The 27,189-nt window shown below is 36.8% G+C and overlaps 2 protein-coding genes across 7 annotated transcripts in view; one reads left to right on the top strand and one right to left on the bottom strand.

The window, feature by feature from the left end:
* The window catches only part of MTBP (MDM2 binding protein), a 28,668-nt gene extending 17,192 nt beyond the window's left edge, over positions 1–11,476 (bottom strand). For 2 of the 4 annotated variants that reach the window (XR_010439247.1, XM_064706608.1), the window contains exons 1-11: positions 11,366–11,476; positions 10,885–10,965; positions 9,784–9,857; positions 9,524–9,669; positions 8,991–9,049; positions 8,027–8,171; positions 6,430–6,547; positions 5,764–5,898; positions 4,900–4,994; positions 4,059–4,131; positions 2,363–2,480 (exon numbers count right to left, since the gene is read on the bottom strand). Coding sequence is in view for 3 of the 4 variants with exons in the window: in XM_064706608.1 (XP_064562678.1) it covers positions 2,363–2,480; positions 4,059–4,131; positions 4,900–4,994; positions 5,764–5,898; positions 6,430–6,547; positions 8,027–8,171; positions 8,991–9,049; positions 9,524–9,669; positions 9,784–9,857; positions 10,885–10,965; positions 11,366–11,441 (1,120 nt within the window). In the remaining variant the exon portion in view is untranslated. Of the gene's footprint in view, positions 1–2,362; positions 2,481–4,058; positions 4,132–4,899; positions 4,995–5,763; positions 5,899–6,429; positions 6,548–8,026; positions 8,172–8,990; positions 9,050–9,523; positions 9,670–9,783; positions 9,858–10,884; positions 10,966–11,192; positions 11,319–11,365 lie in introns of those variants that run through there. The other 2 variants (XM_064706609.1, XM_064706610.1) reach the window with 2 other exon arrangements.
* Positions 11,419–27,189, top strand: part of MRPL13 (mitochondrial ribosomal protein L13) — a 31,108-nt gene continuing 15,337 nt past the window's right edge. The window contains exons 1-6 of one of the 3 annotated variants that reach the window (XM_064706613.1): positions 11,419–11,593; positions 12,152–12,275; positions 15,050–15,143; positions 16,809–16,869; positions 25,148–25,234; positions 25,541–25,666. In XM_064706613.1, coding sequence (XP_064562683.1) covers positions 11,567–11,593; positions 12,152–12,275; positions 15,050–15,143; positions 16,809–16,869; positions 25,148–25,234; positions 25,541–25,666 — 519 coding nt within the window. In that variant the 5' untranslated portion in view covers positions 11,419–11,566. Of the gene's footprint in view, positions 11,594–11,790; positions 11,937–12,151; positions 12,276–15,049; positions 15,144–16,808; positions 16,870–25,147; positions 25,235–25,540; positions 25,667–27,189 lie in introns of those variants that run through there. The other 2 variants (XM_064706612.1, XM_064706614.1) reach the window with 2 other exon arrangements.

The raw sequence follows: 27,189 nt of genomic DNA, 5'->3' as shown, positions 1-27,189 counted from the left end.
TCTTACTAATCACCAACCAAGAGCTCTTTAACTGGGCTAAGTAACAGGCAAGCCTTTAACTGGTGAAGTTACATTTTTACAGGAAATAACAAAGGGAAGTTTCTGTTCTGCTGGGTAAAACCAGGCCTTTCTGCATATGTGCATCAAAATAATGTAAGTGTTCAATGGACAAACATACAACCCTAGAAGAAAAGAAATATTATACATACTCTTCCCAAGGACACTGCATTATTCATTAATAAAAGCTTCACTCCCTGCTTTACCCTTGTGCCTGGATGAAAGATAAAGACATTCTATTTTTGAACACTGGCATATAGAATGCAGTTGTGAAAGAAAATTAATGTGGGACCTGACAGTAACAGTGAAAGGATGGGTTTGCTATCTTTCCACACAGAAAACATTTTATAGCACCTTGGAAGACACAGCAATCAAGATAATGAATACTTCTTGATGTACTAAATTTCAAAAATCAAATATTTTAATTTCATAAGATATTTGCATTACTGTCTCAATAATTAACTCTATGTGAACTTAACATTTATTAGTATCATAAATTTTTGTTAGCAAGAAATAACATATTCCTGTGTTTGTTGAAAATTTATAGTTAGACATGGGAAAAGAGGGTAAACCCCACTACCTGAATACATAAATTCAGAGAAAGAAAAAAGAACAATAAAGAAAAAAATGTTCCAGAAACATCATATTGTCCTGTTTCCCATGTCATTTGAAATATATTCCTTCCAGTTTATCTTGGAATCTCAAAGCTGATTCCTGATGGGTAAACTTTGATTTCACATTTCAATCTTAGCGTTTAAGAACTACCGATACCAAGAATTATACCTTCCGCACAGATGGGAGAGATTAAGGATTGACAAATCCTTAGTACAGTGAGATTAGTGTTAGCCACTAAAAATCAACAGCTTTCAACTAAACAAAAGATACACTTAAAAAGCAATGTTTCTCCTTCTATTGTAAATTTTACTCAAGAGGGTTAATAAGAACCTATTGTGTATTACTGATCACACAATAATTAATACTTGTACAAAACCCTTCCACTGGAGCACAGGACAAATATCCTGCAAACACTGGGGATCTTGTGCTCAAGGCCCAGAACAACTCTTCAAGGACATTTTCATGGACAAAGTAGTGCTGAAGGGCAGGCTCCAAAGAAGGGGTTTGACCTAGAGGGAGGGGGATTTACATCACCCTTTGTCCTCCTAATTGGTGCTTTTTATCAATAATGTTAATTTCCTAAAACCTATAAAAGTACTCATCCCCTGGGGGGGTGGGCTTTTGTGGACATCTTTCCATAACTGCCTCTGAAGGCCTTCATTAAAGATGCTCTTTTATATTACCTCCTCACTAAAATTATCTCAAATTTCATTTCCAGGTTGGGAAAAAGGCAAGACTGCCAGCACCCATTCCATAATTCATCACCATTTTTTCCTGCCCCTAAACCTGAAAAAAATATTAGTCACAAATATGAGACATCCTGATGTGCATAGTTGTTTAAAAATTTTTTTAAGTTGGCAACAGAAATAGCCACTGTTCCTTGGAATCAATATGAATAACATATTAGACCACGTATAAATGACGAGATTACGAAAGAAGGCAGAATCCAGCACTTCACTGTATCCCAGGTAAGTCCTTTAAGCACTGGGTTACCACCAAGTTCCTTTTAGCCTGATGTTTTCATGTGCCTGCAAACCTCAGTCACTGCTTGTACAGTGCCTCCACTTGCAGGGCACATTTACTGCCTGACTGAGAAACTTCCCCCAGCCTTGGTCTGCACTGATTCTCTTCTCCCACCTTCTGAATCAGGTTTCTAAGCACTGGCACAGGGTGTGAGAGTCAGCTGCCATCACTGCAGCCCTACAGGGAGCACATTCTCAACCACAGGTTTAGCACACTGGCTCCCAGGTGAATGGAGGCATTCAGCATTTCTTAATAGTCTGTATTTTCCCAGGAAGAGATTGAAATTAAATGCCAGTGCACTGAAGAACCTGTGGAAATGCTTAAACAAGAAGGGAAGAACCTCAGTGAAGCAGACTGGAATTCCATCTGCAGAAGTAAACCTCTCTACTACAGATTTTACAATCACCTTACAAAGATGTGTGGAAATTGGATCTTAACTGACAGACAGGACACAAAAATGGTTCTTTCCCCAAAGCTTGCCATCATGTTACCATTTTTCTTCCTACAAGTCTGTATAGCTGAACTTGCATTGACCAAATCTCATGTCAATGAAGATTACAATCACTGATTTGATTTCACTGAAGTTAGAAAGAGAATCCCAAATGTACAGAAAAAACTCACCGTGTATACACACACACACACATATAACCAAACAAAATACACGTACCAGAAATAACTTTGGGTTTCTTAGCCATATATTCCTTCCATTTCTTGGAGCTCAGCTGGGCAGGAGATGGGATCACTACACTGCTTACATTACAAGGCAATGTAAATAAAGCTCCCACCTAAATAAGGAGAGCAAATATAACACATGCAATATTAGTGAAACCTGTTTTACACTTCATTCTTGAGCTACTGTTTTGACATTATTTCAAATCTAGTTGAACTGTAGAAAAACATCTCCACTAAACATACCTGTCATTCACATCAATCAAAATGGAACTGCATTTGACACAAAAGCTGTAAAAATTGCGTTTACTTTTTGGTCCAATTGAGGGATCATTAACTGTTGAATTTCCATTTCATACATAACAAGGTATTTATTATATATTGCAAGTGTCTCCATAGCCTGGCTACAAACTTTTTTGTAGAGCAGTACAATGAAAAGAGAATTCAAGGATAATAGTTGGCATCAGTGACTCTGCATTCCTATGGAAAAAAATTCTTTTTTTATTTTCCTTCCAACATATTACCCTTGTGTCTTAACTAGATACTGGACTATGCCTATGTTTCTACATAGACTTCAGACCAATAAGCACTAACACAAAAATTGCAGACATATTTGAATACTCAAGTAATAAAGCAATGCTATTGTAGGCTTTTCTAATAGCTGTAAATGTGCAGTATTTCCAGTAGGAGACTGAAAAAAATCCCTAGGAGAAACTGTTATTTTCAAAATATTTTCAATTCAACATGTGCAGACTCTAAAAATTAACCTGAGAATGTGTTTTCACTGCTTGGGCACCTTCTTTAGAAACAGCAGAAAAAACGTGAGCCCTATGATTGTAAAAGGTGTATGACCAAGTGTTCAGTGTTCTTAAGCAAAATGAAGATTACCTGGGATATTTACCAGTATAAAACAATTTTAACATACATTTAAGATACATTTAGTACAGCATTAATAAAAGGACCTTTTCCTTTTCTGGCTAAGCTAATGGAGAATGGAGTAGCAGGGGAGAAAAAGAGTTACTAAAAACCCAAATAACAAATTGAAAAAGAAACATACAGCCTGACAATGGGATACCATCTCCACAGTAAACAAAAAACATATTCATAATAAATGTATCACCATTTTCAAAGTGCAGGTTTTGTTTTGCATAGCATAGATTTATTTTATAAACACTTTCCTAAACAAGATGTATTACCTTGTATGTAAAGGTGACAGAATGTTCAGGAAAAACATCTTCAAACTAATACTCTGGCTATGAATAATCTCACTATCATTCCAAGGCAGAGGAAGGAGGGAAAAAGTAAGGCTGTAAATGTTTCATTAATTCTTTTTAGCCAAAATCAGAATATGCACATATAAAATAAAAAAGCCTACTATTTCACAGTAGCTAGATACATTTTGTGGGCTGTACACACGCCTGCCTTTTGCTAAAAAAATCAATAACTCAATTACAATAGCACAGAAATTATCTGTCAGGATAGGATTAGAAAATGTTTTAGGAGACTGAAACTTAGCTGAGAAAACTTTTCAGTGGGTATATATAGCATGCACCTTTGAAATCCATGTTTGCTTTAGAAATAAGTATTGAAGAAGCTTAGACAGAGACCAGGTTTAAAAATATTATTTCTATATCTTTCATAGGCAATATACCATACCTTCAATTTTCTGCTATACATATATAAAAAGGGTTTACCTTCCCAGAGAGAAAAGAAATCTGGTCCAAAAGCAGTGCAGATGTCTTCTTGTTATTCTTTCTTGACAGGCTCCTGAACAGAACAGTTTAAGGAACCTCATCTTCACAAATAATTATGCACCTCTATTTTCCAAATCAGATTACCATCATATTTAAAAGAAGTACTGCAAGCATCTAATTTTTGATATTACAGTATCACAAAACATAAAAAACTCACCTTTACAGGTAAAGTGATACACTTGAAAATGTTGTATGACAAAATACTCCACTGACATCTCTATTATAGACTGACAGATATTTATATATTCAAAATCATAGCAGGCTTATACATCCTAAGGTATTTTTGGTACACAAAGACCAAAAGTAGACACTTTTAAAAACCAATAGTAATACATCTTGAGATCTCTGCAGCGCACACACTCAAGAGAGAACTCCTCTGCTAAACCTTGCCACAGATTTTGCTGCTGCACAATAAAAACAGTTTTTAAACAAATGTTCCGATATTGTGATGCATGCTACATTCATTCATTAGAAAGGCTTGAGGCTTTTTTTAAACTTACACAGAATAAACATCTCTATTCTTTTCCCACAAAGAACATGCACATCAACAGACAAATTTTATGTGCAGTTGTATCAACAACACATGGTTACTGCTACTGTAACTTAAATTTCAAAATTAAAAAATCAGTTATGAAGAATCACTGACTTGTTTTAGCAGGCTAGAATGGAATGAGCCCTTGCCTATCACCATCTGCCTGTTGCTTGCAGTGGTAGATGCTGATGTTTTTCTTTCTGCTACAGACAATTATCAGCAGTAGTTCAGATCCTTAAAAAAGGATACAGCTCAAACTCCAGATCTGATATAAAAATGGAAGGTAGATCAGAGAGCACCACCATCTGCAAAAATTCCAGCGCAGGACCATAGTAATGAAAAACCTGAAAAGAGATCAAATAAAAACTCATATATAGAACGTTATATATGATGTTGTATCACCACAAGTTCCTCAAGTGTTTTGCTGAAGGTATTAGCCTTGCAGATAACATCTGAAAGAGGTATAAAGGAATACAAAATACAAAAACATTTCACAACATCATATTAAATTATATTAAGAAAGGAAGGTATTTATTTTTTTAAATAAATCTGACTTGATAGAACATCAACAATGTGCATCAAATGAGTTCTCTTACCCAAAATAAAATATGATCTACCAGCAAGAGACAAATGCAATACAAAATGCACATATTTTAACAATTAAAATAACAAACTCCAAATCAATTTTCATAACACTCATTTTTGTTTTCATCAATACATATGATTCTGGAGTTCCTATAAATTATCCACTTTCAGAAGAAAACATGGAACACCAAGAGTATTAAAAAAAAACCAAACGCAAACTTTTAAAATTAAGTGGGAAGTTAGATAAATACAGAATTCATAATTTAACTATTTTGAGTATTAAACTGACCAAAGTCTCAATTTCTACTTGAAAAAAATCTGGTGTTGTATTTGTAAGAACAAACAGATGAAGTTTTAAGGACCTGTTTTGACAACACAGGTGTACAAAAGTATTCCTCAATTTTATCCAATAATTACTTCTCTGCTTAACTTTCAGTTCTGACTAAGGTTTCCTCAATTACTAATTTTCTCCAGAAAGTACAACAGATGAATTCTAAAACTCAAAGAAAGATCAAGAATAATACTTGCTTCTGGCAAAGTATCAGTATTCCTCAATTGGCACTCTTTTTTAGCAGCAAAGCAAGAACTTAAATTTGCAGTCCTGAATGTCTTGGCTGAAGTGCTCTTTATGCAAAATTCTGGAAAATCTACTCCCGATCCAAACTGGAAAAAAAAAAAGAAGATGATAAATATTTCAAAAAGAGATAAAAATTATTTCTCTTCAGCTAGTTAGATGTGCTATTTTAAACAAATATTTTTTTTTATCAGGTCTGTAAAATAAGAAAAAGACTAAACTTAGATAACCAACTATTAATCCAAAACCACAATACTGAAAATGTAAACAACGTCACAAAGGTTTTTGTAGAAACATTAGGCATATGCTTGCAACAATGACTTACAGTTACATGACAATGACTTGTGAGAGATACAAAACAATCAATTTTGAACAGTAACTTTAAAAAAAAAAATTCACACAGAAGCATCTGAATTTCTGAAGTTCAGATCTTGATGCATTGATCTCATTTATCATTTCACCCTGCTACCCACTCAAAGACATTACACATCACCTTTGAATTACATAGTTGAAACCAAATTTGGCTTAAAGCATAAAATGCACTGCATAACAAATGCTTTCAATGAGGTATATAGATGCTTCAAAAAAAATAACCACCACAATAATAAAAGTTATTTTACCTTTCTTTCCCATATCTGAATTTTTCCTCTCCAGAGTTCATTTAAATCAATGATATTCATTATATCATCTGAAGATACCAAGTCTGCTGATAGATAGTCTGCAATCTTTTGCCAGCTACTGTAAAATAGCAAAGAATTAATCTCACTGAATTTAACATTACAATAAAGACACAGTGCAGTTTGGCTGAATTCACCTATGACCTCTTAGCACAGAACCATCTTGTGTATGTCAATACAGACAATAAAGTTTAATAAAAGTAAAAAATATTACAGAATTGCTCATTCAGGGCTTGTAAAGGAAGTTGTTCATATGCTCCACGAAAGGGACACCAAAGAACTTTGACACCAAATAAGGCTGGCAGTGGCAAGCTGCAAGCACAGCATGGTAATGTTGGCTGCTAGAAGCTGCAGCAAAGCCTGGCAGCCATCACTGTCTGTCCAGATGGCTTCTAGTTAACCCTCTAAATGGAGATATGACTGCAGCACAAGCACTACCCAAATTCAACAGGAGAGAACAGCCAGTAGCTGTGGGTTCTGCTGGCAGTCTGTCTCCCAAGGGAAATCAGCACCATCAACAGAACAGGAAGAGCAAGTGAAATAACTTTCATCAGAGATCATCTATACCCAAATAATCTCACTTTATATAAAAGGCAGCAGAAAAATTTATTCAGTCAAAGCTGGTTCCACAGGATATCAATGAGCACTGAGATCAAGCACTTATGGAAGTCACTGAGTAACTTTCTTGTCCTCCATACACCTCAGGAGATACTGTACAGCAGGTATATTACTTATTCTGTCCAAGGACTGAACATTCACCTTTTTAAACAGTTTTATTAACTTAGGATTAAGTTTAACCATGTATTCTATGAAGCAAATGTCAATCTTTTGGGCAGGGAGGAGAAGGAAAGTGGAGACCTTGCCAAGTTGTTCAGTATCTGCACAATCATCCACCTAACAGGATAAAAACCCCAAATCACTATGGTTTATATGGTGAGATATATCATGGCCTTTACATGTCAAATAGAGGACAGTAAGTAAATTACTGGAATCAATTTCAACTTGAATTAATAGTCTCAGTAACTCTTCATACTAACAAAAATTGAAAAACACATAGGAAGTAAAATAGAGTGTTTATATTCCTTTTTCAAAAGGGACAAATGAAGCACTCTACTTTTCCTCCCTGAAATGTAATACCAATGGTAATATAAAATTTGAAGTAAAACGAGCAGTAGTATGGATTCATTTTAAAAAACCTGGAAAACTACAATCAATATACAAGTTATCCCATAGCATAATACAACATGAAAACATTGTAGGCACACTGAACCCATGGAAAGGGAAGAGAAAATATTCTACTTTTTGCTCCCACAGAAAACAAGAAGTGCAGAGGACTGGCTTTTTTGTCTACTTCTGTGATTTGCATTTACAATGAATCAGAATGAGTAATTCCTCCCTTCATACAACAACAGACAACTAATTTATGCATTTTCAAAGTACACACGTAAAGCACCCAACAAGCTGGTTTTATTTCAACCCACTGATCTATGCTAATACAAAGCAGAAGTGACCTTGTTTCAGCCCTGAATAAATGCCATACCCTTTAGCATCACTTGCAGCAATAGTGATCTGTGCAGAGTGCCACTCTCTCAGGTGTTTCAGGGCACCAATAGCAGGCAAGCAGTCCTTTAACTTGGGTCCATCACATTCAACAGCCTGCAGGATTACATCAACCATTGCTCTGCCTATAAAATAGTTGTATATGATTCAAATATCATGACTCAGTAAATTTTTCAGTCATTTAAAGATAGAATATTATTGGTTATCATTGATTGCGCTAAAACCAGCAAAAAGATCAAGTAACTACAGGATTTAAAACACTTTTCACACATTTTAGCTCATCACTTGCTGCTCCTCTTTGATGAGCACAAAATATTTCACCATTTCCTCAGTGACAATGAAAAGTTCTGTCCCTTTCTCCTCTCTCACTCAGCACTGGTAGGTGAGATTTCTCTCCCATACAACTAAGCTATGTCATTTTCCTACTTTTAACACTCTAAGCTGCTATTTTTCTTCTTGAATTCCTTTGTTATCCCAAATCAACTTCTACATCATTATATAACCCTAACACACAAGGTGATATGTATCTCCAGTTTAGAAAATCCCAATCCAACAGTTGTGATGCATTTTCCTCCTCATCTTCTTGGCTCACAAGCTGTTAAATCAGATGTAAGCCTGATATCAACATCTTCCTTTTTTAATAAGAAATTCCCTGTGTTGAGTTTTGTGTTGCTTACTGTCTATGATTAGTTTGGTGTCATTTCATATGGATAAAATTATTATATAACTATTTTAAACTCTACTGAACCTGCCAAAGAAACAAGCAGCAAACTAGTCCTCAAGCTGATCTGCAATGCCAACCATGCTCAAGTTCCTAAACTACCTTCAAGAGCTATATCAAGTTAATTCAGCTACCAAACTAAGGTTCTCTGAACTTTTCCATTCACTATCCTTTTACCAAACAAGATAAACTCTAATGAAATTGGTTTTTAAAGACAGATTACCTGGGGCAGGCAATTTATCAGCTAATTGATGTAGACTTTCAGCAGCTTCATCATAGATACTAAAAATGAAGAACAAAAAGTTTGGAACCAAAATATAAACAAAGTCATCTAGAAACAAAAAGTTACAATTAATGAATGGTCCCTGATGTATCTTACATCTTTAAAACTCTGCACAAACATACCTAGGCTATGAGAAATCATCTCCTCTTTTACTAAGACAGAAGTAGGCCTAATGACATCAAAATAATCTGAAGTAAAACTGGAATTATGTTCAAAAGGAATTAGCAAGAAATTTTTGTATATATAACGTTGGCTGTTAGGAAACAATTCAGTTATCCTATAAAAATCATCTGTAAAAAAATTAAAGCTATGCTAAACAAAATAAAAGTATTTTCAATTCTAGCAGGGAATTGTTCACAGTTAACTCCTGCTTTGGTAATAACTCTCACTTGTTAAACTTTCTTGATCCCCTTGGGTCATTGCTGATAGATGTCAGATCACTGTTCTTTAAATAAAAACAACAACATACATACTCAGCCAGAGACAGTGATTCCTGACTGTTACTGTCATCCTCCTCAAAACTTTGTGCGGTTCCTAGATTCTCATCAATGCTTGCTTGGTAAGAGTCTTCATTTTTCTGTGCGTCAACATTTATTTCCTCCCAGTCAGAACTGCAGAACTAATCAAACAAAAAGGTTTTAATAAGCAAAAAGTTTTGAACATCACAGTTTTAGCTTGTTCTACAGTCAGGCAGATGGTTGAGGAACTTACACTCTGAAAAAGTTTGTCTTACCTGATAATAACCACAGATGACATGACTTGCAAAATACCATTTCTTTACACCTGGAATACCAGCCACTGAGCAAGCTGCAAAGAGATAAACAATTATTTAAATTAATCAATTCACTAGAATCTATTCTTCCTATTATAATGAACATCTCTGCTAAAAGATTTGGTAAGTCATTTAATGTGCAACAATTACTTGAGTTCTATTTTTCTTTGGCACTGTAATTAAGCTCTAAACATATGAAAGTGTAGGTAAGTGTCCTGGCAAGTGTCTATTACTGACCTTTTGACTGCTAGAAAGTAAGAAAACATTTGACCTGTTCTCTGTTCTGGGTAATATTGCTTTCTCTTTGCACCATCTGTATCAGACCTGAACTAAGTAACACCTTTCATAAATATGATTTAGAGTTCACAAAATGAGATGCTCTATCAATATTTCTATGCAATAAAAAGCACAGAACTTGAAAACAGCTTAACATTCCCATCTCCATTAATTTTAAGAGCTTACAGTGGTTTTCCCACATAAATCCCAATTATATGACATCTGTGACAAGATGAGCTTATAACAGTAGACATCCAAGCCAAGTAAAGAACTAAGAAAGCATTTTTTGATTAAAAAACCCCAAAGCAACAAAACACAAACATGCAGCCCCTAAAAGTACTAAAGAAGACCTTAAGACATCTATTTTAAGGTTAAAAAAATTATTTAATATTCATGCATTAATGTTCTGAATTGTTACCCAACAGACAAGTATTCTTTCTACCGAAAAAATCAGAAGACATTATAGGAGTAAATAAAGTATCACACTTCCCACTGACTTGGGAACCAAGCCCTTTCCTACCCTTCCTTGCTCAACTGGACTGGAATTTGTCAACTCTTCAAAACCCTTCCCTTTCATTTCTCACAACCAATCAATGTAATCATCTCCTAACACCTTAGCTGCCAAAATGATGTCAGGTTCTCTGCAGAAACAGGAGCAGCAGGAACAGGCCCACACCACAGCAATTGGGTTTACATAAATTTCTGACTTATTTCCCCTAACAGAACACTCATAGGCCAATTCCTCAATAGCATTTGCCCCTCCTCACAGTGCATTGCCATACTTACCTGGGAATGTGCTCACATCTGCATTTATAGATGCAGTACAGCTTTCTTTCAGGAACTGATACATGTCTGCAGCAATCCCAGCTGGAAAAAGAAAACAAAAATCTTAAAACTACTTAATTATGGAAGGTAAACCTTACTTTCTTGCAAATATAGTATGAGTTCAGCATGATATTATAAAGAGAATTTAGCGAAGAAGGGGGAAAGGGGTTGGTTGAGGTTTTTAACAGAACTGTCACCTGCAGATATACAATTTAAAAAAACAAATTTTCCTAAATTCTCCTTAAAAATCATGGTTGGGAACGCATTACGGAGTTATAAAGCAGGAATCCCTCTGAAGTTTCTGCAGGTTAAAGGCACCAAAGACTTTCAGCCCGAAAGCGAAGGGGTGTCTGGGGGTGCAGGAACAGGAGAGCCCCGCAGACACCGGAGCAGCGCCCTCCCCGGCCCAGCGCCCGCGGCCCCAGCGCCGTCCCGGCGGTACCTGCGGCGGTGGCTGCCGCGGGCCCGCCCGGGGCCCTGCGCTCGGCCCAGCTCAGCAGCAGCACGTAGCGCTCCATGGCCGGCCGGGCCGCGGCGGGCGCCGCTCCGAAGGTCCCGCGCTGCCGCCCGGCACCGCCCTCCGCAGGGCAGCGCTTCCGCTTCCCGCGGCCGCGGCCGGCGCTCCCTGCGCGCCCCGCGCGGCATGGCGAGCTACAGCCGGGCCGCCCAGGTGAGCGCGGCCTCCCCGCGGGCCTGCGGCGCCTTCGCTGCCGCCGGGACGGGGCCTGCCTGGGGCCGTGAGGGAGCGGGCGGGCACCGAGGGTCTCCCTGGAGCGCCCCGGGGCTGCCCCCGGTGCCACCTGAGGGTGCCGCTGGCAGGAACCGCCGTGTGCGGCGCGGCTGGGGACGGGGACCCGCGGCTCAGGCTGTGCGCGGTCTGAAAGCTGCGTGTGAGGGAGCTGTGCCCTTCACCTTGGGCGTTCAGTGGCCTGCAGCGATGTTACGGCTCATGTAGCCATAATGGAAGCTTGCAGCAGGAGATCGGCGTTTTTGAAACAAACCCCTCAGCGCCGGTAACCTGTCAGTAGTGTTACCCATGTACATCCCCTGCGTTGGGTGCATCGCCATGCTCCTTCCCTTTAAAGGTTATTTGAAGGGGGTGGTGCTGCATGTCAATATTCCTTCTAGTGTTATTTGAATGTAAGAGAAGTGTTGATTTAATTGAGGAAGATAGATTACGCTAATGTGAGTTCTCCCTATGATAAGTACTGACCCTCTTTCTTTTCAGCAATGGGCTACTTTTGGTAGAGCCTGGTACCTCCTCGATGCGAAGATGCAGCCCCCAGGAAAACTAGCAGCTGCCACTGTCATCAGACTCGAAGGCAGACATAAACCTATTTATCATGCACTAAGTGAGTATTGCAGTGGATGAAAGCACATTTGCTTTTCTTCAACATGCATGTTTCTTCCAATTTCAGTTTTAACATCAAGCCTGATACACAAGATTACGTTTCTCAATTGTTTATAAACTACAAACTCGTTGGTTTTCTTTCTCATCTTTTTCCATCATATCCATCCACAACCTAATGTTGTTTCTTTGCCAGTACATATGAAGGTAATACATTTCTTTACTAATACATATTTGTAATTCATTTTGAGTAACTGAATTACAGTGGGATCTTCTTGCATTTTTTAAATAAACTCACAACATGTTTTGTTGATCTTAAATGTAAAGATTTAGCTCAGAGTGCACATAAATAAGTATCTGAGTACTTCCTTTCACTAGGTGCCCAGGACCACAATCTTGGAGTGCTTCACTCTGAATAAGATGCCAAGCAGTCCTGTTTTCATGAGGGACTGGTACAGACTGAAACACAGGATACTCTGAACATCAGATATTTTTTACTGTGAGAGTAATGGGAGGGATGTCATTGCCCAAGAGGTGGTGAAATCTCCATCTGTGAAGATTTTCAGGAGCTGGTCCTGCTTTGAGCACTGGGTGTAGATGACATGACCTTCAAAGGCCCCTTCCTGCCTCACACATTCTGTGATGAGGAGGCTGGGACCTGTCTTTAAATGGGCAGCAATCATTGTTGAAAGATGTCTTGTTTAAACAAAAACATCATTTTGTTTTTCTTCAAATTAGAGATTCAGCTATAAAGATGCATTTGCAGTGCTGTTCATTACCTGTAATGCTGTACTGCCTGTCTCACAAGGATAAGCATTTTACAAATAATAAAGAGTTGATCTTTCACACCACTGGTACAATGTTTCCTGTAGTACCCATGCAAATTTTTCAGAGATGTTACTGTAAAATAAAGGAAGCCTTGAAGTTGGCTCATACATGTTGAAGGGTATGTAGTAAAGTTTTACTCAATCTATTTCACAGTAGGAGGTAGGATTTGTAGTGTTGTCAAGACCTTTAAATGTCACAGTTCTGCTGTTGCAAATTTTGTTGTATCCACAAGATGTCACTGGAGACTTAAGGCTGTCTTGAGAAATAAAGCAGATGTTGAGAGGAAAATGTTTTGGTTATCCTGTGCAGAAGAACTTTTGATACTTTTATGTCTGTGAAGTTATAAAGTATTTCAAGGATAACTTCATTTTGTTTAAAATGTTGTGTAAATCAGTGCTAGTTGCTTTACACATGTTGACACCAATTGCTTGGTTACTGCTACTGAGACATTTAGGAGAGCAAAGTATGCAGGAGCTTGGGCTTTATGTACTTGATGTTGCTTTTGCTTCTTTTTTTGAACTAACAAATATTTAGTGTCTGTGAGATAACAGCTCCCTGGACAGAGTAACATCAGGAAGATTTTGTTATTGTTTAGTTTTTAATTTGGTATTTGTTAATTCAGTGTTTTTGCAAGTGGAAAACTGTTGGCAGAAATTTCCTTAAGATGAGCTCATTGTGTCATCTCCCCATCTAAAAGACCAAAAAGTCACAAAGTCCAGTGGCAGGTTCCTGATATTTATGAAGTCATACAGTGTTTGTAGAACTGAACTGTCAGCAGTGAAAGCCTGCAGCAGCAAGGCTGTGTAAATTACATTTGCACTTCAGCTGTAATTGAAAGTGGAGCATTAAAAGAATACAAGATTAAAAATTAATAGAACCCTTAAGGTGTGAAACTTTCTTTGATTTATTATGTGCTCCTATAAAAATGAATGGTCAATTTAAGCCTTGCTTTGTTACCTACTCAAAAATGTTTTAATCAAGTGAGCCTCTTCAAATACTTGTGTTGTAATATGGTGATGCAAATGAGACTGGACTTTGGAGAAATCATTTTCACTTTAGTTGGATGGCTGATTGCAGCTTATACAGCTGACCAGGATCATTACTTCTAAAATTAAAAACTAAATCTTTTTTCCTATTTATGTGATATTTTTGAGATAATAGAGGTTCTGTTAGCACTTTATTACTACAGAAGCCTTATTAAATCAACTGTTTCTGGCAGGGTGTTGGTAATACATTATAAACCTTACACTTAAAGAACTTTTGATGTTAAAGTTGCTGATGTAACTCTAAATGTGTGTATGCTGTAACATTTACTTCTGTTGGATAGATGAAATTGTGGAGTTTTCCCAACAGAGCTGTTGGGGGTGGTGTTTTCAGGGCTTTTTCTCTCTGCCACTTCCCTCGATGAAATACTTTTGTTTTATATATTTTGCCTGAGAATGTAACTACTTAATAGAAGTATTTTACTTACCCAAAATGTTCAGGCATTCAGCAAACACAGACACTGTTTTTATGAGAAAGAAAAGAAATACTTAGTATCATCTGGAACTAACCTCTGTTAGTTTTTTTGTTTGTTTGGTTTTTTTTTTGCTTTTTTTTTTTTTAATAAAGGTGCATATGCAGCATAATGTGTTGAATAGAATAGAAATTTGCCTGTAAGCCAGATTTTCAAATCTTAGCTGAATATTTGCAATGGTTTAGGCATCTGGCCTGATGGTATTTTACCTGCTTACCTGCCTTCTAACCTGGTAGCACTAAAAATAGTAATTAAGGTTGGTATTTAAATGCTGATTTGGATGGTGTGACTCAAAAAGCTGAGATCTTTAAATTTCAGTTTTATGGAAGGTGTATTTATATGCTGATATGTATGTATTGCACATAGTAGTTGTTACTTTGACTGATTCCCTCTGTGGTTTTCTTTAATATCTTCCACTTACTTCCACCTTGCAGATGACTGTGGAGATCACGTTGTCATAATAAATACAAGACATATTGCCTTCTCTGGCAACAAATGGGAACAGAAAGTATATTCTTCACATACTGGGTAAGCTTTATAGTACATAAAGCTTATGGCAGTGAGCTTGTGGTAAATTTTATGTCATATTTTCTTAATAATTGAAGTATTTTTAGCATATTCCTTTAAAAGGGAATTCCTATTTTAACTTTAAGGGAGTTTTTTTTGTTTGTTTGCATGTGTTATGATGTTTTAAATGGTGTAAACCTTTTTCCTTCTTTCTTTTTCTTTTCTTTCTTTCTGTGTATTTTTTATACCCAATGTATGTTGCTAGGGAAATAATTGGCTCAAAAGTAGTCAGAGCAATTGAATAAGTTAACAGATTTGGTGAATGAGGTTGTGTCTTGTGTTAACCTCTGGACCCAATGATCTGGGCTATTCTGCTATTCTGCTTACTGTATAATAGAAGGTATTTCCATTGGCACATAAAAGACACATATATATATATATATATACATATATATATAGTCACCAACTTTAATTATTTTGTCCTACCAGGACCTATTTACCTAAGAGCAAATATTGAATCAGACGATGAAAAAAAGTTGGGAAAACAATTTAAAGATTAAATACTCTCAGTGATGTACAGTACATTGTTATGCACAGTAGTGTAAAATAAATTATTCTGGCAGACATAACTTGGTTATAGTGGAGAGTGCAATAATCAACTACAGACAGGGTGTCCATGATCAGTTCAGTGCTCCTATTTTATGCAGTGGTACTAATTCATAATAATCTCTTGAGTGTCACAATGTATCCAATTGAGAGATGAATAAATTACCCTGAGAAAGCTAATTTTGTAGTGCTAATGGTGCAATCCTGAAATTGCTGAATTGCTGAGAAATTCTTGTTCGAAGGTGTTGGAAATTATTGTGTGCTTTTTTTGGCTCCATCTCCCCTATGATATAAAATTTTCTCTAAAAACTGAACATACACGTTAAATCACTTGCTTAAGTACCTAAGTTAGTTTTGAATAAATAAAATAACTGTGTACTTAAAACTAATAATTAAGTCCATGCAGCTCAGTGGACATGTCTTCATGATGCTGGGACTATTTTCATTTCACTTAGGCTGATTCCTAATAATGTAATTCAATCAAAATGGAACACAGCATTACCTGACTTCCATGTAATTCTTACTCCATGCTATCATTCATTTTAAGCTTATGCAGAGATCTGAATTAGTGCAGCTTCAACATGTCATATAGGCTTTAGAAAGATGGATCCATGCAGTAAAATTAAAATATTATTACTGTAGATATGCCAAGTCTTGCTATGATTTATTTAGAGTAGCAAGAAAATAATAAACACAGTTCAAAATGGATGTCTCTTATGTCAGCCACGAACTGGTTGTGAGTCTTGATCATCTGGAAATACTTCAGAGTTCTGCATATCTTATTTCTCTTGTATCCTATAGTTGTTATGGTGTATTTAATAAGTAGTTTTAAAAGCATATCCATCTGCTTGTGAAGCACAAGGTTTATCATATTCAAGTGAATAAACAAGAAAGCACAAATGGTGTGGAATTAAATAGTTGACAAGATAAATAATATACAGGTTTTGGGCCCATAAGAACAACTTCCTTTTTGAGGGCCTGTAATACCATGACACCATTGTTCAAGATGCAGTGATACTTTTGTTAACATCATGCTTGAGCATGTAGAATTAACCTTGTATGTTTGTTTCATTTTTCTAGTTATCCTGGTGGTTTTAAGCAAGTGACAGCCACTCAGCTCCATTTGAAGGATCCAACTGCTGTAAGTGTTTTTCCCTTCTTCAATTTTTATTTGTGAAACTAGTTAGTTTCCAGTTATTTAGTTCCTCTTAACAAATGGGATCAATTACCTGCATATCTAAAGTTAAATTACAACTACTAGTGGTTCATTCTACTGGTAGTTCATAGAAGCTTGGCTTGTGACACCATTTTTGCAAACAGTGTTTTCAGGGTTAGAGTGTAAGTTGTGTATTTTTGTCATTCTTCTATGCTTTCCAAAGGAGCAAATCAAACTTGTTTACTTCACTAATTTTTCACTTATTTACTTCCTTTTAGTTTCAGGGGTCTGACCTTTCTCATAAGTGATCTGCCTCCAGTTTGACTGAGCTAAGCTGTATTTGAGCTTAATGACCCTACTGCTTTTTTAAGAGTCAGCAAGAATAATGCTAACCTTAAAAAAGTTAGAAAGTGCATCTGCCTCTTTTTCCCAGTGAAACTCAATGGTAGGTTTTAAGTGATGATATTTTTTTAAATCTTTTCTGAAATACTGTGTGTTCATGGTCTGTGAAAGAAATGGAAAAGTTGACTATGTTGAACATAAGCCTATTTACTATCTGTGTTAGATAACTGTATATTCTAAAATGCAGTGTTCATGTGTTTGTACTGAGTAAAAAAATAGAGAGCCAGATATGAACATTTTGACTTACACAGTTATGAAGTAACTTCTACTAGAGGTTTGAATGGACAGCATTGGATGGCTGAATTATTTAAGTAGTAATGTTTCAGGGCATAATACAGGACCCACAGGGATCAACAGGCATTTATGTTTTGTTTTGACTTTGAAATACTTTCATTTGGGTTACTTCATAGAAAAAATATTCAAGTTTTTTTCCTTTACCTAGAGAAATTTTGTCTGCTGTAAAATTCATGGGTTTTATCAATTATTTGGAAATCCTGCTTTGTCCCAAGTCTGCCTTATACAAGTGCAAGTACTCAATGAAAAGTAGTCCACCATATGAATTTGCCTGGTTTCTGTTTTTACTGTCACAACTTCTTTAAATAAAATGAAACTAAATCCTACATTTCCATATAATGCTCTGTATAGAATTTTTCAAAGCAAATGCTTTTGCAAACAGCCTCTAAGATAGTTGTAATTCCTTTGGGAATTACTGATAGTTCCATGTCTAAAATGGATTCTTCAATCAATTTCATTTGAGCTTCAGGCAGATCCTGAGCACTGGGAGGCAGTGTAACACAACTTGATAGGGCATGAGACTTGGATGTTCTCTAAATTACCTTCTGGCATTTGTTCTGAAATACCTCTTTTATTGCCAGACTCATAAATGAATTTCTCTGCAAACAGAAGAGGATTCAAATGCACTGCCAAAAACCAAAGCATGTTGCACAAAGGCTCAGCAAATGGTGATGTGGCTCAAGTCTTGGTCTAATTTAGCAGCAGACACTATTTTTTTAACACAATGGTGGAAAATCTTCAGCAATTAACTCTGTCATTCTATTGAAGATGAAGCATTCAGTTGCCTCTCTCATGAAAATATCTCAGACGTGTTTTTGTCATAATTAGTAGTAGTGGGTGGTAATTTGGCACGATACGTTCTGCATGTGTAGCTGTAATGGGTTTTTGTGGCTGGAATCGTTGTTTACTAGTTGAATTGTGTTGGTGTGAAATGCATTGGGTTATCACAAAAATGGAAGTTATGATGATGCTTTATTAGCAGGTTTTTTTTTTTAGAAGTAGCTTTTAAAACCTGAAAAAGTAGTACTGTAAAGGGAACACCAGCCTAAGTAACATATGCATCTTCAAATCATAATCTAAATGACACATAATTATTATGGAGACTTGTTAAATCACTTTATTTCACTTCCTTTCTGTTTTAATCACATTAAATTCAGTTCCTGTGAAGCCAGTGGAATTGGGAAGATTGTAGGAAGCAGGCTGTATCTTCCTGTGGCATCTGAATCTTCACTTTGTGAAGTGTTACTTTCATGAAACAAGGCTACTGCTCTTACTCTGCCCTTGGACTTTCTGCCTCCTGCTAATTCATCCTGGTAGTGTCCATTAGGATGAGTCATCTTTGCTTTTGGAAATAGTGCTGTTACAGAAATTAAGACAGTAAATTAATGGGAGACTACTTCCAAGGAAAAGATGTTGTAAACTTCCATGGTGCTAGAGATTTTGCCATGGATTTGACTATTTTCAGTTTATATAAGACTTCTTGAGTGTGTGTGTATGTAGTAGGACTGCAGGAATGCTTAGCACTGTCTTTATTTACATATATCTCAATTCAAACCTGCAAATCCCCAAGATAAATATTTTTCAGTTAGTTTTGTTTCTAGTATACAAAGTGTTTTAGGAAAACCTGCTTCACAGCTAATGGCTGGTTATAAAGATTGTAATGAGGAATTTGATGCAAAATGCTGTAGTTTATGCTTACATGGGAGGCTGAAAGCTGTAAGTATAGTTGTCAGAATTCAGATAAGGTTACTGTGGTATGATCCCTGAACATTTCTAGCTCCTTCCTAAGGTGCCACCAAGTGATATTCTCACTTTGTGGGGGCTGACCTCATTATATCTATCTTACTAATTCTGGAGCTTTACATTCCTTGCAGGTGGTGGTTAGTGCTTCAGAGGGTTTGTGCTGAATTTGAATTACATGTGCCTTTTTACAGGGGGCCATAGGATGATTCAGACTGAAGAGAACCTGAGGAAATCTCTAGTCCAACTTCCTACTCGAAGCAGTGTTAACTACTAGGTCAGATAAAGCTGCTGGGGATTTATCCAGACAGGTCCTGAAAACTTCCTATGGCAGCTGTTTGTATCCAGGACTTCTTTTAGAAAGGAATAAAAAACCTCATCTGTCCAATCACGTGTCTGATCTCTGAGGTATGATTCTGTACCTGAGATTAGAAAAAGACTACTTTTTTTTCCCCTTGCTAAGTATCCTTCATGTTAATATAGGGCAGTGAATGCAGAAAGAAGTCTGTGTAGTTGGTGTTTTGTATAGAGCTTAACTTAACATTCCTTGTTCATTTTGCCAAGGTTTTCAGCACTTCAGAAAAATTTGTGCTTATGCAAGGTGAAAATGAGTATGTTAACAAAAAGATAGCAAAAGTACATAGTCCAGCACATTTTTACCTTAAAAAGTACAAAAGTACATAGTCTAGCACATTTTTACCTTAAATACTTGTGAGTTCATTTGGGAGACATGAGGAGGGGAGTGTCTCTGAATCTGTCTAAAATTTCTACTGTTTTCAGTTGTCTGCTCTTCTTCAAAATAGCAGAGAATAGAACTCTTCTAATGAATTTGGCTGGGCTACTTTGAGAAGTGCTTATTGAAGAAAAAAAACCAGCTTGTTCACATTTCTCTGGCTTAGATTGAATGTAAATTCTTGGACCACCCATAAGCAAAACTATAAAATATGTTCTTTAGGTGCACCATGAAACTTTGTTGCTGTAGTTCAAAACAGCCACTCTGTTCTTCAGGTTAATAGAATGTTGGTATTCTGTATGGCAGCAATAATCTCTTAGGATATAAGTGGGCAGGCAGCATTAGTTTCCATTGGCGGTTGCAAAAAAAAAAAAACTGATTGAAGGATTTGGGGTGTTTTCTTTGCCAGGACAATCTTTTGAAAATAAAGGAAACAGGTAAGCCTTGGGATTTGAGGTGTAGTTGTTTGGAATGCATAGAGCTTTGGGATTTTCTTGACTTTTAAAAAAAAACTTGAAGTTTTATTTAGCTGCAAAACTGCTGATTGGCATGAGATCTGCACTTTCAAAATTAGACTTCCAGGTACTTGATACAGAAAGATTAAAAGATGTGGTTTTAAATCTCAGATTTGAGAGGGAGCAAAGATTACCTGAAAAAAATCCTGGGAAAATCTTAAGACTTTTCATTTAAATGCCTGCAAAATAATGTTGTCAGATCTAATCTGCAGAAGTATATAGTAATCATGTGAGGACAGAGTTTTCAATCAGTTTTTCTCTGACTTGTGATTTGAAAGGTAGGCAAAACTCAGCTTAATTTTTTTTTTTCTGGCTTCATCAGAAACTTGACCCCAGAAAAGAAAAAGAAGAAATTGCATTTGGTTAAGACCAAATGCTCAGTGAGAGGATTGACCTTTGCAGTATTCAGAGGCTGTATTGCCTGTGACAGAGAAATAATGGACAATAATTTTGCAGAGTGAATGTTACCTGCTAGGGAAGATTATTAAGTGAAGCAGGGTGTCTCAGTGGAAATGTGCTGGGAGGGAGCCTCCAGGGGTGTCCGGGTCTTGGTTTGTTCAGCTGCTGGCACTGATGTGAAGGGGTTTAAAATGTTCTAATTCTCCTTTTGAATGCCCTTTAGCAACTGCTTGCATGTAAAGACTTGCCATTATATCTGCCTAATAATGGTCTTTTGAAGAAAAGCTCAGACAGAAAGCACAGTTAAATCTTGCTTTTGCTATTTGAGAACTTACTTTCTTTGCATTAGTAAGGGATAGTTGGTAGAATAATATGTACATGCTACAAGTCAGTTACTGAAACACTAGAAGTAGTAGCATTTTCTTCTATTAGAAAGGAGTAATGTGTTTAATTAAGTAGAACAAAACTTCAAAGACTGGATTAGTAGGCACACAAGTCAGTTTTGCATGGGGAAGAGAACATGCTGTCTTGAAACCTCTAGGTGATCTGAGTAAGTCTTGGAGCTGACTTGGTCATTCTCTTCATAGTACACAAAAATAAATGCTTATATTGAAAAGTCTTAATCCATTCCTTATTTTTAAGTCAAGTTAATCATTTAAAGAAAACATTAAGCTTCCACATTTTTGTTAAGTGGAAAGCAGCAGTGGAAAGCCAAATAACATCCATGTGCATGAAGTTTAATTTGTCTGTGACCAAATGATTTTTATGGCAGTATTGAGTAAATTCACTCTTGCTTGGACAAGTTGTACTACTTCTGCAACTGTCAGAGGTAGAAAGTTCTTTGTGTTGTATTTTATAATGTGTGGGTGAAAACAACATTGTATACAGAACTGAAAACCATGGACTGGTAGAAGGAAGATGTGTATCAAACTCCAAGTAACTGCTGTATCTCTTAAAATTCTTCTAGGGTTATTTTGGTATGCCCTGTAATTAATCACTTTGTTTTCTCTGGAGCACTGTGTCCTTCCCATGTTCTAGAGTTGCTTCCTGTTGATTATTGGACTTAATTCAGCTGTTAGGGTAGACTTTCTTCTGGAAATTCAGCCAATTATTTTGTGCTTCTCAGTACTAGGAGTGGTATTGCTCTGTTGATTTCCATCTTTAAAGTATGTTTTATCTGGCAAAGAATCTTTCTCAGAACTTGTCTCCACCAGACATAGTCTACTAGTTGCACATATGCCAAAGTTTGTCACAAAAATTGAAATGTTTAGGACTCATAGTGTTTCAAATAAGTGCATTTTAATTTATTTGTACTCATAAAATGTATTAATATGTTGTAAGGAACTTAAAGTGCAATGGTTTTAATACAGGTGCCTTCTGATTCATTTCCTTCTAATTAGCCCTTTAAATTGGAAACGAAAAGAATAATGTCATATAACTGTTATTAAGACCCTGTCTACGCTGTAAGTGTATAAATTAACCAACCTAAAAAAAGGTATTGCAATATTAAAGATGACAATTGCAATTAGAGCCAATGGGAACTTTGTAATTCAAAATAAACTAGGGCAAACAGCATCCCTGTAGTGTAAAAATCCCCAAATACTAACACTGGGGTGGCTGTGTGCTTCTGGTGGTGGATGTCTTTACCTGATGGAGGAAGTGTTATGGTCTTTAGGAATAAGTATTTATGAGGATATGGAATTTTATGTATTTATGAGGATGTGGAATTTTACACATTGCCAGTACTAAAGATATAGTAGTGGGGGAGGAGACAGTGACAGTCCATGAATAACTGAATAAACTGTTAAGCTGTGCTAATCAATTTCAAAATAAGATCAAGGTTGCAGTGAGACCTGTGTGTGGGTAGAGCTCTCTGCCAGTCTGAGATTCCACAGAAATCACTAGCTTTTTTAACTTTCATGTAAAATTAAACTCTTGCTATTTTTATAGCTCCTAGTGAGCATAATGACATAGAAAGCAGTAGGGTTTGTCTTTTATTAGAAGTGTACAAGCATGTAAAAAAAATGGTTTTTATTGTTAATTCCTGAAAGAAACAACATGTTCTGAAGTGTGTTTTCAGGGAGCATGGAATCTGGGTATGGGTTTTTTGTGAGTTCAGTAGCAGATTTGCAGTTCCATACTTTTTTATTTTGGATTGGTCTATTTTTAGTAAAACTTGAGCTTATTCAGGTAACAGAAGAGCCCTTGCTTACTTAACATCTTGCAAGTATTGTTGATTGGATCTGCCTTTTCTGTTACACAACCATACTCAAGGTGCAAAAGCAATCTGTACAACTTCATTTAAGCTTGTGCTTTACTGATTTTTTTGACTTGACATCACAGCAGTGAAAGTGGAGTTGTGGCTGTAGGCAGAATTTTAGGCAAGAAGTTGGATGTAAGCTTGGTCTTTCCAGTAGCTGGGTTTGGATTTATTTTGGCTTGTGGAAGAGTCTTTGAGGCAGAAGTTAAGATGAAGGAATTTTTCCAGCACTACCTTCTGTGTCCTGGCTCCCTGTTTACCTTCTGCTCTGTAGCTGGACTAATGACCTTGCAGTAGATCAGAATCCTGGGCTGCTTTCAAAGCAGCGCGGCCAGCAGGGTGAGGGAGGTGATCCTCCCCCTGTACTCCACCTGGAGCACCATGTCCAGCTCTGGGGCCCCAGCACAGGAAAGGCATGGATGTGTTGGAGCAGCTCCAGAGGAGGGCCACAGAAATGATGGGAGGGATGGAACACCCCTCCTAGGAGGAGAGATTGAAAAAGTTGGAATTGTTCAACCTAGGGAGGAAAGGACTCTGGGGAGAGCTTATTGTGGGCCTTCCAAGTACATAAAGGGGGCTTACAGAAAAGGTGGGACAGACCTTTTATCAAGACCTGTAGTCACAGAACACATACTGTACTGACCTAAATAAATTATAGTTTGTTCTACAAGCATGAATACTTTTTATCCCTAAAAAGCATTAGTTTTCATCTTTGATTTTTAATACATGCTTATTAATTTTTATTAGAGAAGGTATCAAAACTGTATATTAATCTGCATGACCTGCAATATTTCTCCTGTCATCTTGATTTATTACATTTGTCCAGAGATTTATGGTACTGGCTGAATAACACCTGAAAATCTTAAGTTCCACCTAAGAACTTGGTGATTGTCTCTAAAATTTCAATTGAACCCTTTAGTTAATTTTATAAAAATAAGTTATTTTGCTCAATACACTTTGGAAAGTATCCAGGTGCCTGCGAATTTTGTGCTCAGTGCCCTGCATTTCAGTGTGGTTTATTGGCTTGAGCTTGGGGCTGCCCTAAGCATGCCTGGGTACTTTTTCATTTGGAGCTAGTTTGTATCCAGGTGTCCTGGAGCAAACATTTTACTTACAAAATTGCACGTAGGTCTAGTTCTAAGTGCTTTGCTGTCCTTCATGAAACCTTTTCTCTCTCCTGCAGTTGTGTGCATTATTTTACATTTACAAATGTTCCCCTTCTGGATGAAGTCCATAACAATGTGGTTTATATTTAAATAAAAGGCATCTTTGCTGGAGTCCAAGAGAAAATCCTGTTGAAATCTGTTTACTTTACAATGAGCATCGTCCAGAATAGATGTACAAATTCTACTCGTTCCTGATGTTTAGAAGTGAGATTGTTCATCTGGAATTAATAGCAAGGGTTATAAATATAAATAGTAAGTTTATAATGCAGTGTTTTGGTATGTCAGCTTTGCTGAAGGTACAAAGCATTAATTATAAAAGTGTTTTAAACACATCAACTTACACTGTTAAACTAGTTGCTGGGAGCACTTGGGAAATTTGCTTAAGCACTTTTTTTTTCCTAAACAATGTGTGTATGTAAATGTGAAATAAAATACAGAGTTACCACAAGCTTTTCAATTCTTTGGAGATCATGCACAGTCATCCACAAAAAATGCTAAATATAGCTCTTAACTTTCTAAACTGAAATTTTCTACATGGGTCTTAAAATAAGTGTATATATGATGAGGAGTAAGTATTTCTTTTTTTAAAATTTAAGTCTAGAGCTCCTTCTGAATGTGGTGCCAGAATTCCTCAGGCTGAAGGATGACTAAGAGCTTCAATGATGAACAGTGTGGACAGATGGAAACACTCTTAACCTATTTCATGTTATGGGTAACCTCCCTGATTATTTGTTGCTATGTTACCTTTCCTCAGATTGTTAAACTGGCTGTTTATAGAATGCTTCCAAAAAACCTTCAGAGAAGAACTCTGATGCAGAGGCTACACCTGTTCCCTGAAGATGTGAGTAGCCATGCAGTTACATTTTCATCCTTGTGTTGTATAGAGGTGAAGAGGGAGTGTTTACAATACCACCCGTGTCATAAGCAAGTCAATTAAATTAAAAATCACACTGCTTTTTTTTATATATACATTTATGTGTTTTCCATATTATTTCACAGAGATTCAAGACGTATGAGATTGGTGTATTTAGGTCAAACACTTAGCATGAAGAATGCAGTACTATTGACAAATTTTGGTCTGGCTTTGTGGGCAGGGGTGTTGTTTGTTAAACAGTCATGTAGTTAAGACTATTCTCACCTGTCTCAGGTTATTCCAGAAGATATAGAGAAGAACCTTCTACAAGAGATTCCTCAGCCACGTGCAGTCCCCAAGAGGTTGGATGAATATACACCAGAAGAAATTGCTGCCTTTCCGAAGGTTTGGACTCCGTAAGTATCTTACATTTTTTAAGAGGACACATTGACTGAATATGTATAATGTAGGCTCCCACATTATTGGTAAGAAAAAGTAGTCATTCTTCTCTTTAGGTAATTTGTTTTTGGAGAGATGAGGTCATTAAAGCAAAGAACAATGGTTGCTAAAATTTTCTATTTCTGGTTTGGTTTTTTTAATAAGAAAAGTTTTACTTAAAATGTTATGTTTTCAACTCCCTGCTTCATCAAAATGAATAAAGTAAAAACCTTCATTACCTGGTTTGAGTTGGATGTGCTCTGTAATTCATAACTGTTAGCCATAGCCAAAGGAAATGCCACTCAGATCTGTAAACTTTCAAAAGCTTATTAAAAATCACTTGTACTTAGGCTCCTCACCTTAGATAATACTAAAATATGTCTGTACATCCATTCTGTGTAATGGAAGCACCTCTGTGTTACAGTGTCTGTTAAAGGAAACAGAATCCAGCAAATACATTGCACCTTTTTCTAAGCTGAAACAGGGAGATCAGTTTTGACTTCTAACCTATGTCAGTGGTAAAACTTGGTATATTTGCTTTTATCCTCAATACTGAATGGAGCTGAAATTTCTGAGACCTCGTGGTTTCTATGAGATTTCTGTGGATTTGGCTGAATTTAAACTGAAGAAGTTTAGATTCTGCACCATTGACCAGAATTCTGCAGTACATTACAGTAAAGCTGATAAGCCTGTTCCTGTTATATGGTGAGCTATAGTCTTCTGTAACTGTCTTTAGTATTACAACTGATATAGGTTCTCCACAATAATTTAACTGAATGATGAGCTGGCACTTAGTTTTAGCTCACTAATTGGCAATGTCTGTATTGTCAAAGGAAATAGAGTTGTGCTGACATAGCTTTTAAAATGTATTTCTTTGTCCCCACACACTACCATAGTTCATCTTCTTAGGACTGGGCCACCTTAACTGTGTTGATTTGCAGGTGTGTGTGGCAGAGGACAAATAAACTTGATGCCATCTAATTTAGGCATTGCTGTCAAACTAAGTTTTGTAATATCTTCATGTCAGCATATTAACTTTGGGGAAAATCTGCAGGTAAGAACACTCCTGCAGTTAGAATTCCCCTCCCATAATTTCTTGGAACATTCCCTCTGGAGGAATCCAAACCACAGAGAAAATAAGCATCCTCTTTTTTGTATCTTTCTCTCCTCTGTAATCTCATCTGGATTGATTGCTGGTAACTGCACTCTGTATATACAATCTTGCTCCTTGCCAATTATGGGGGCTGGGGAGTGCAACTGCCTTGGAAATCATCTAGCAGATTTGGAGGCTTTCAGCTCAGTGCTTCTCCTGTGGGAGAGCTAGGGAGCTCAAGTGGGTATTATGGTGAGAAAAAACAGGGAATAGGTGGGCCTGAGAGGAACAGATTACTGGGTGTAAAATGAGTGAGGGAATGCTGGGGAGAAGTGGAGATGGTGGGTTCTGGGTCGGGTAGGGAAAAACAAATGGGAGTTTGGGAGAATTGTAATGCTCTGAGTGTAGAGAC

Source organism: Zonotrichia leucophrys, chromosome 2, assembly GCF_028769735.1.
Source record: "Zonotrichia leucophrys gambelii isolate GWCS_2022_RI chromosome 2, RI_Zleu_2.0, whole genome shotgun sequence".
Lineage (NCBI taxonomy): Eukaryota > Metazoa > Chordata > Aves > Passeriformes > Passerellidae > Zonotrichia > Zonotrichia leucophrys.
Note: the sequence above shows the minus strand (reverse complement) of the source record. Positions and strands in the feature narration are given on the sequence as shown.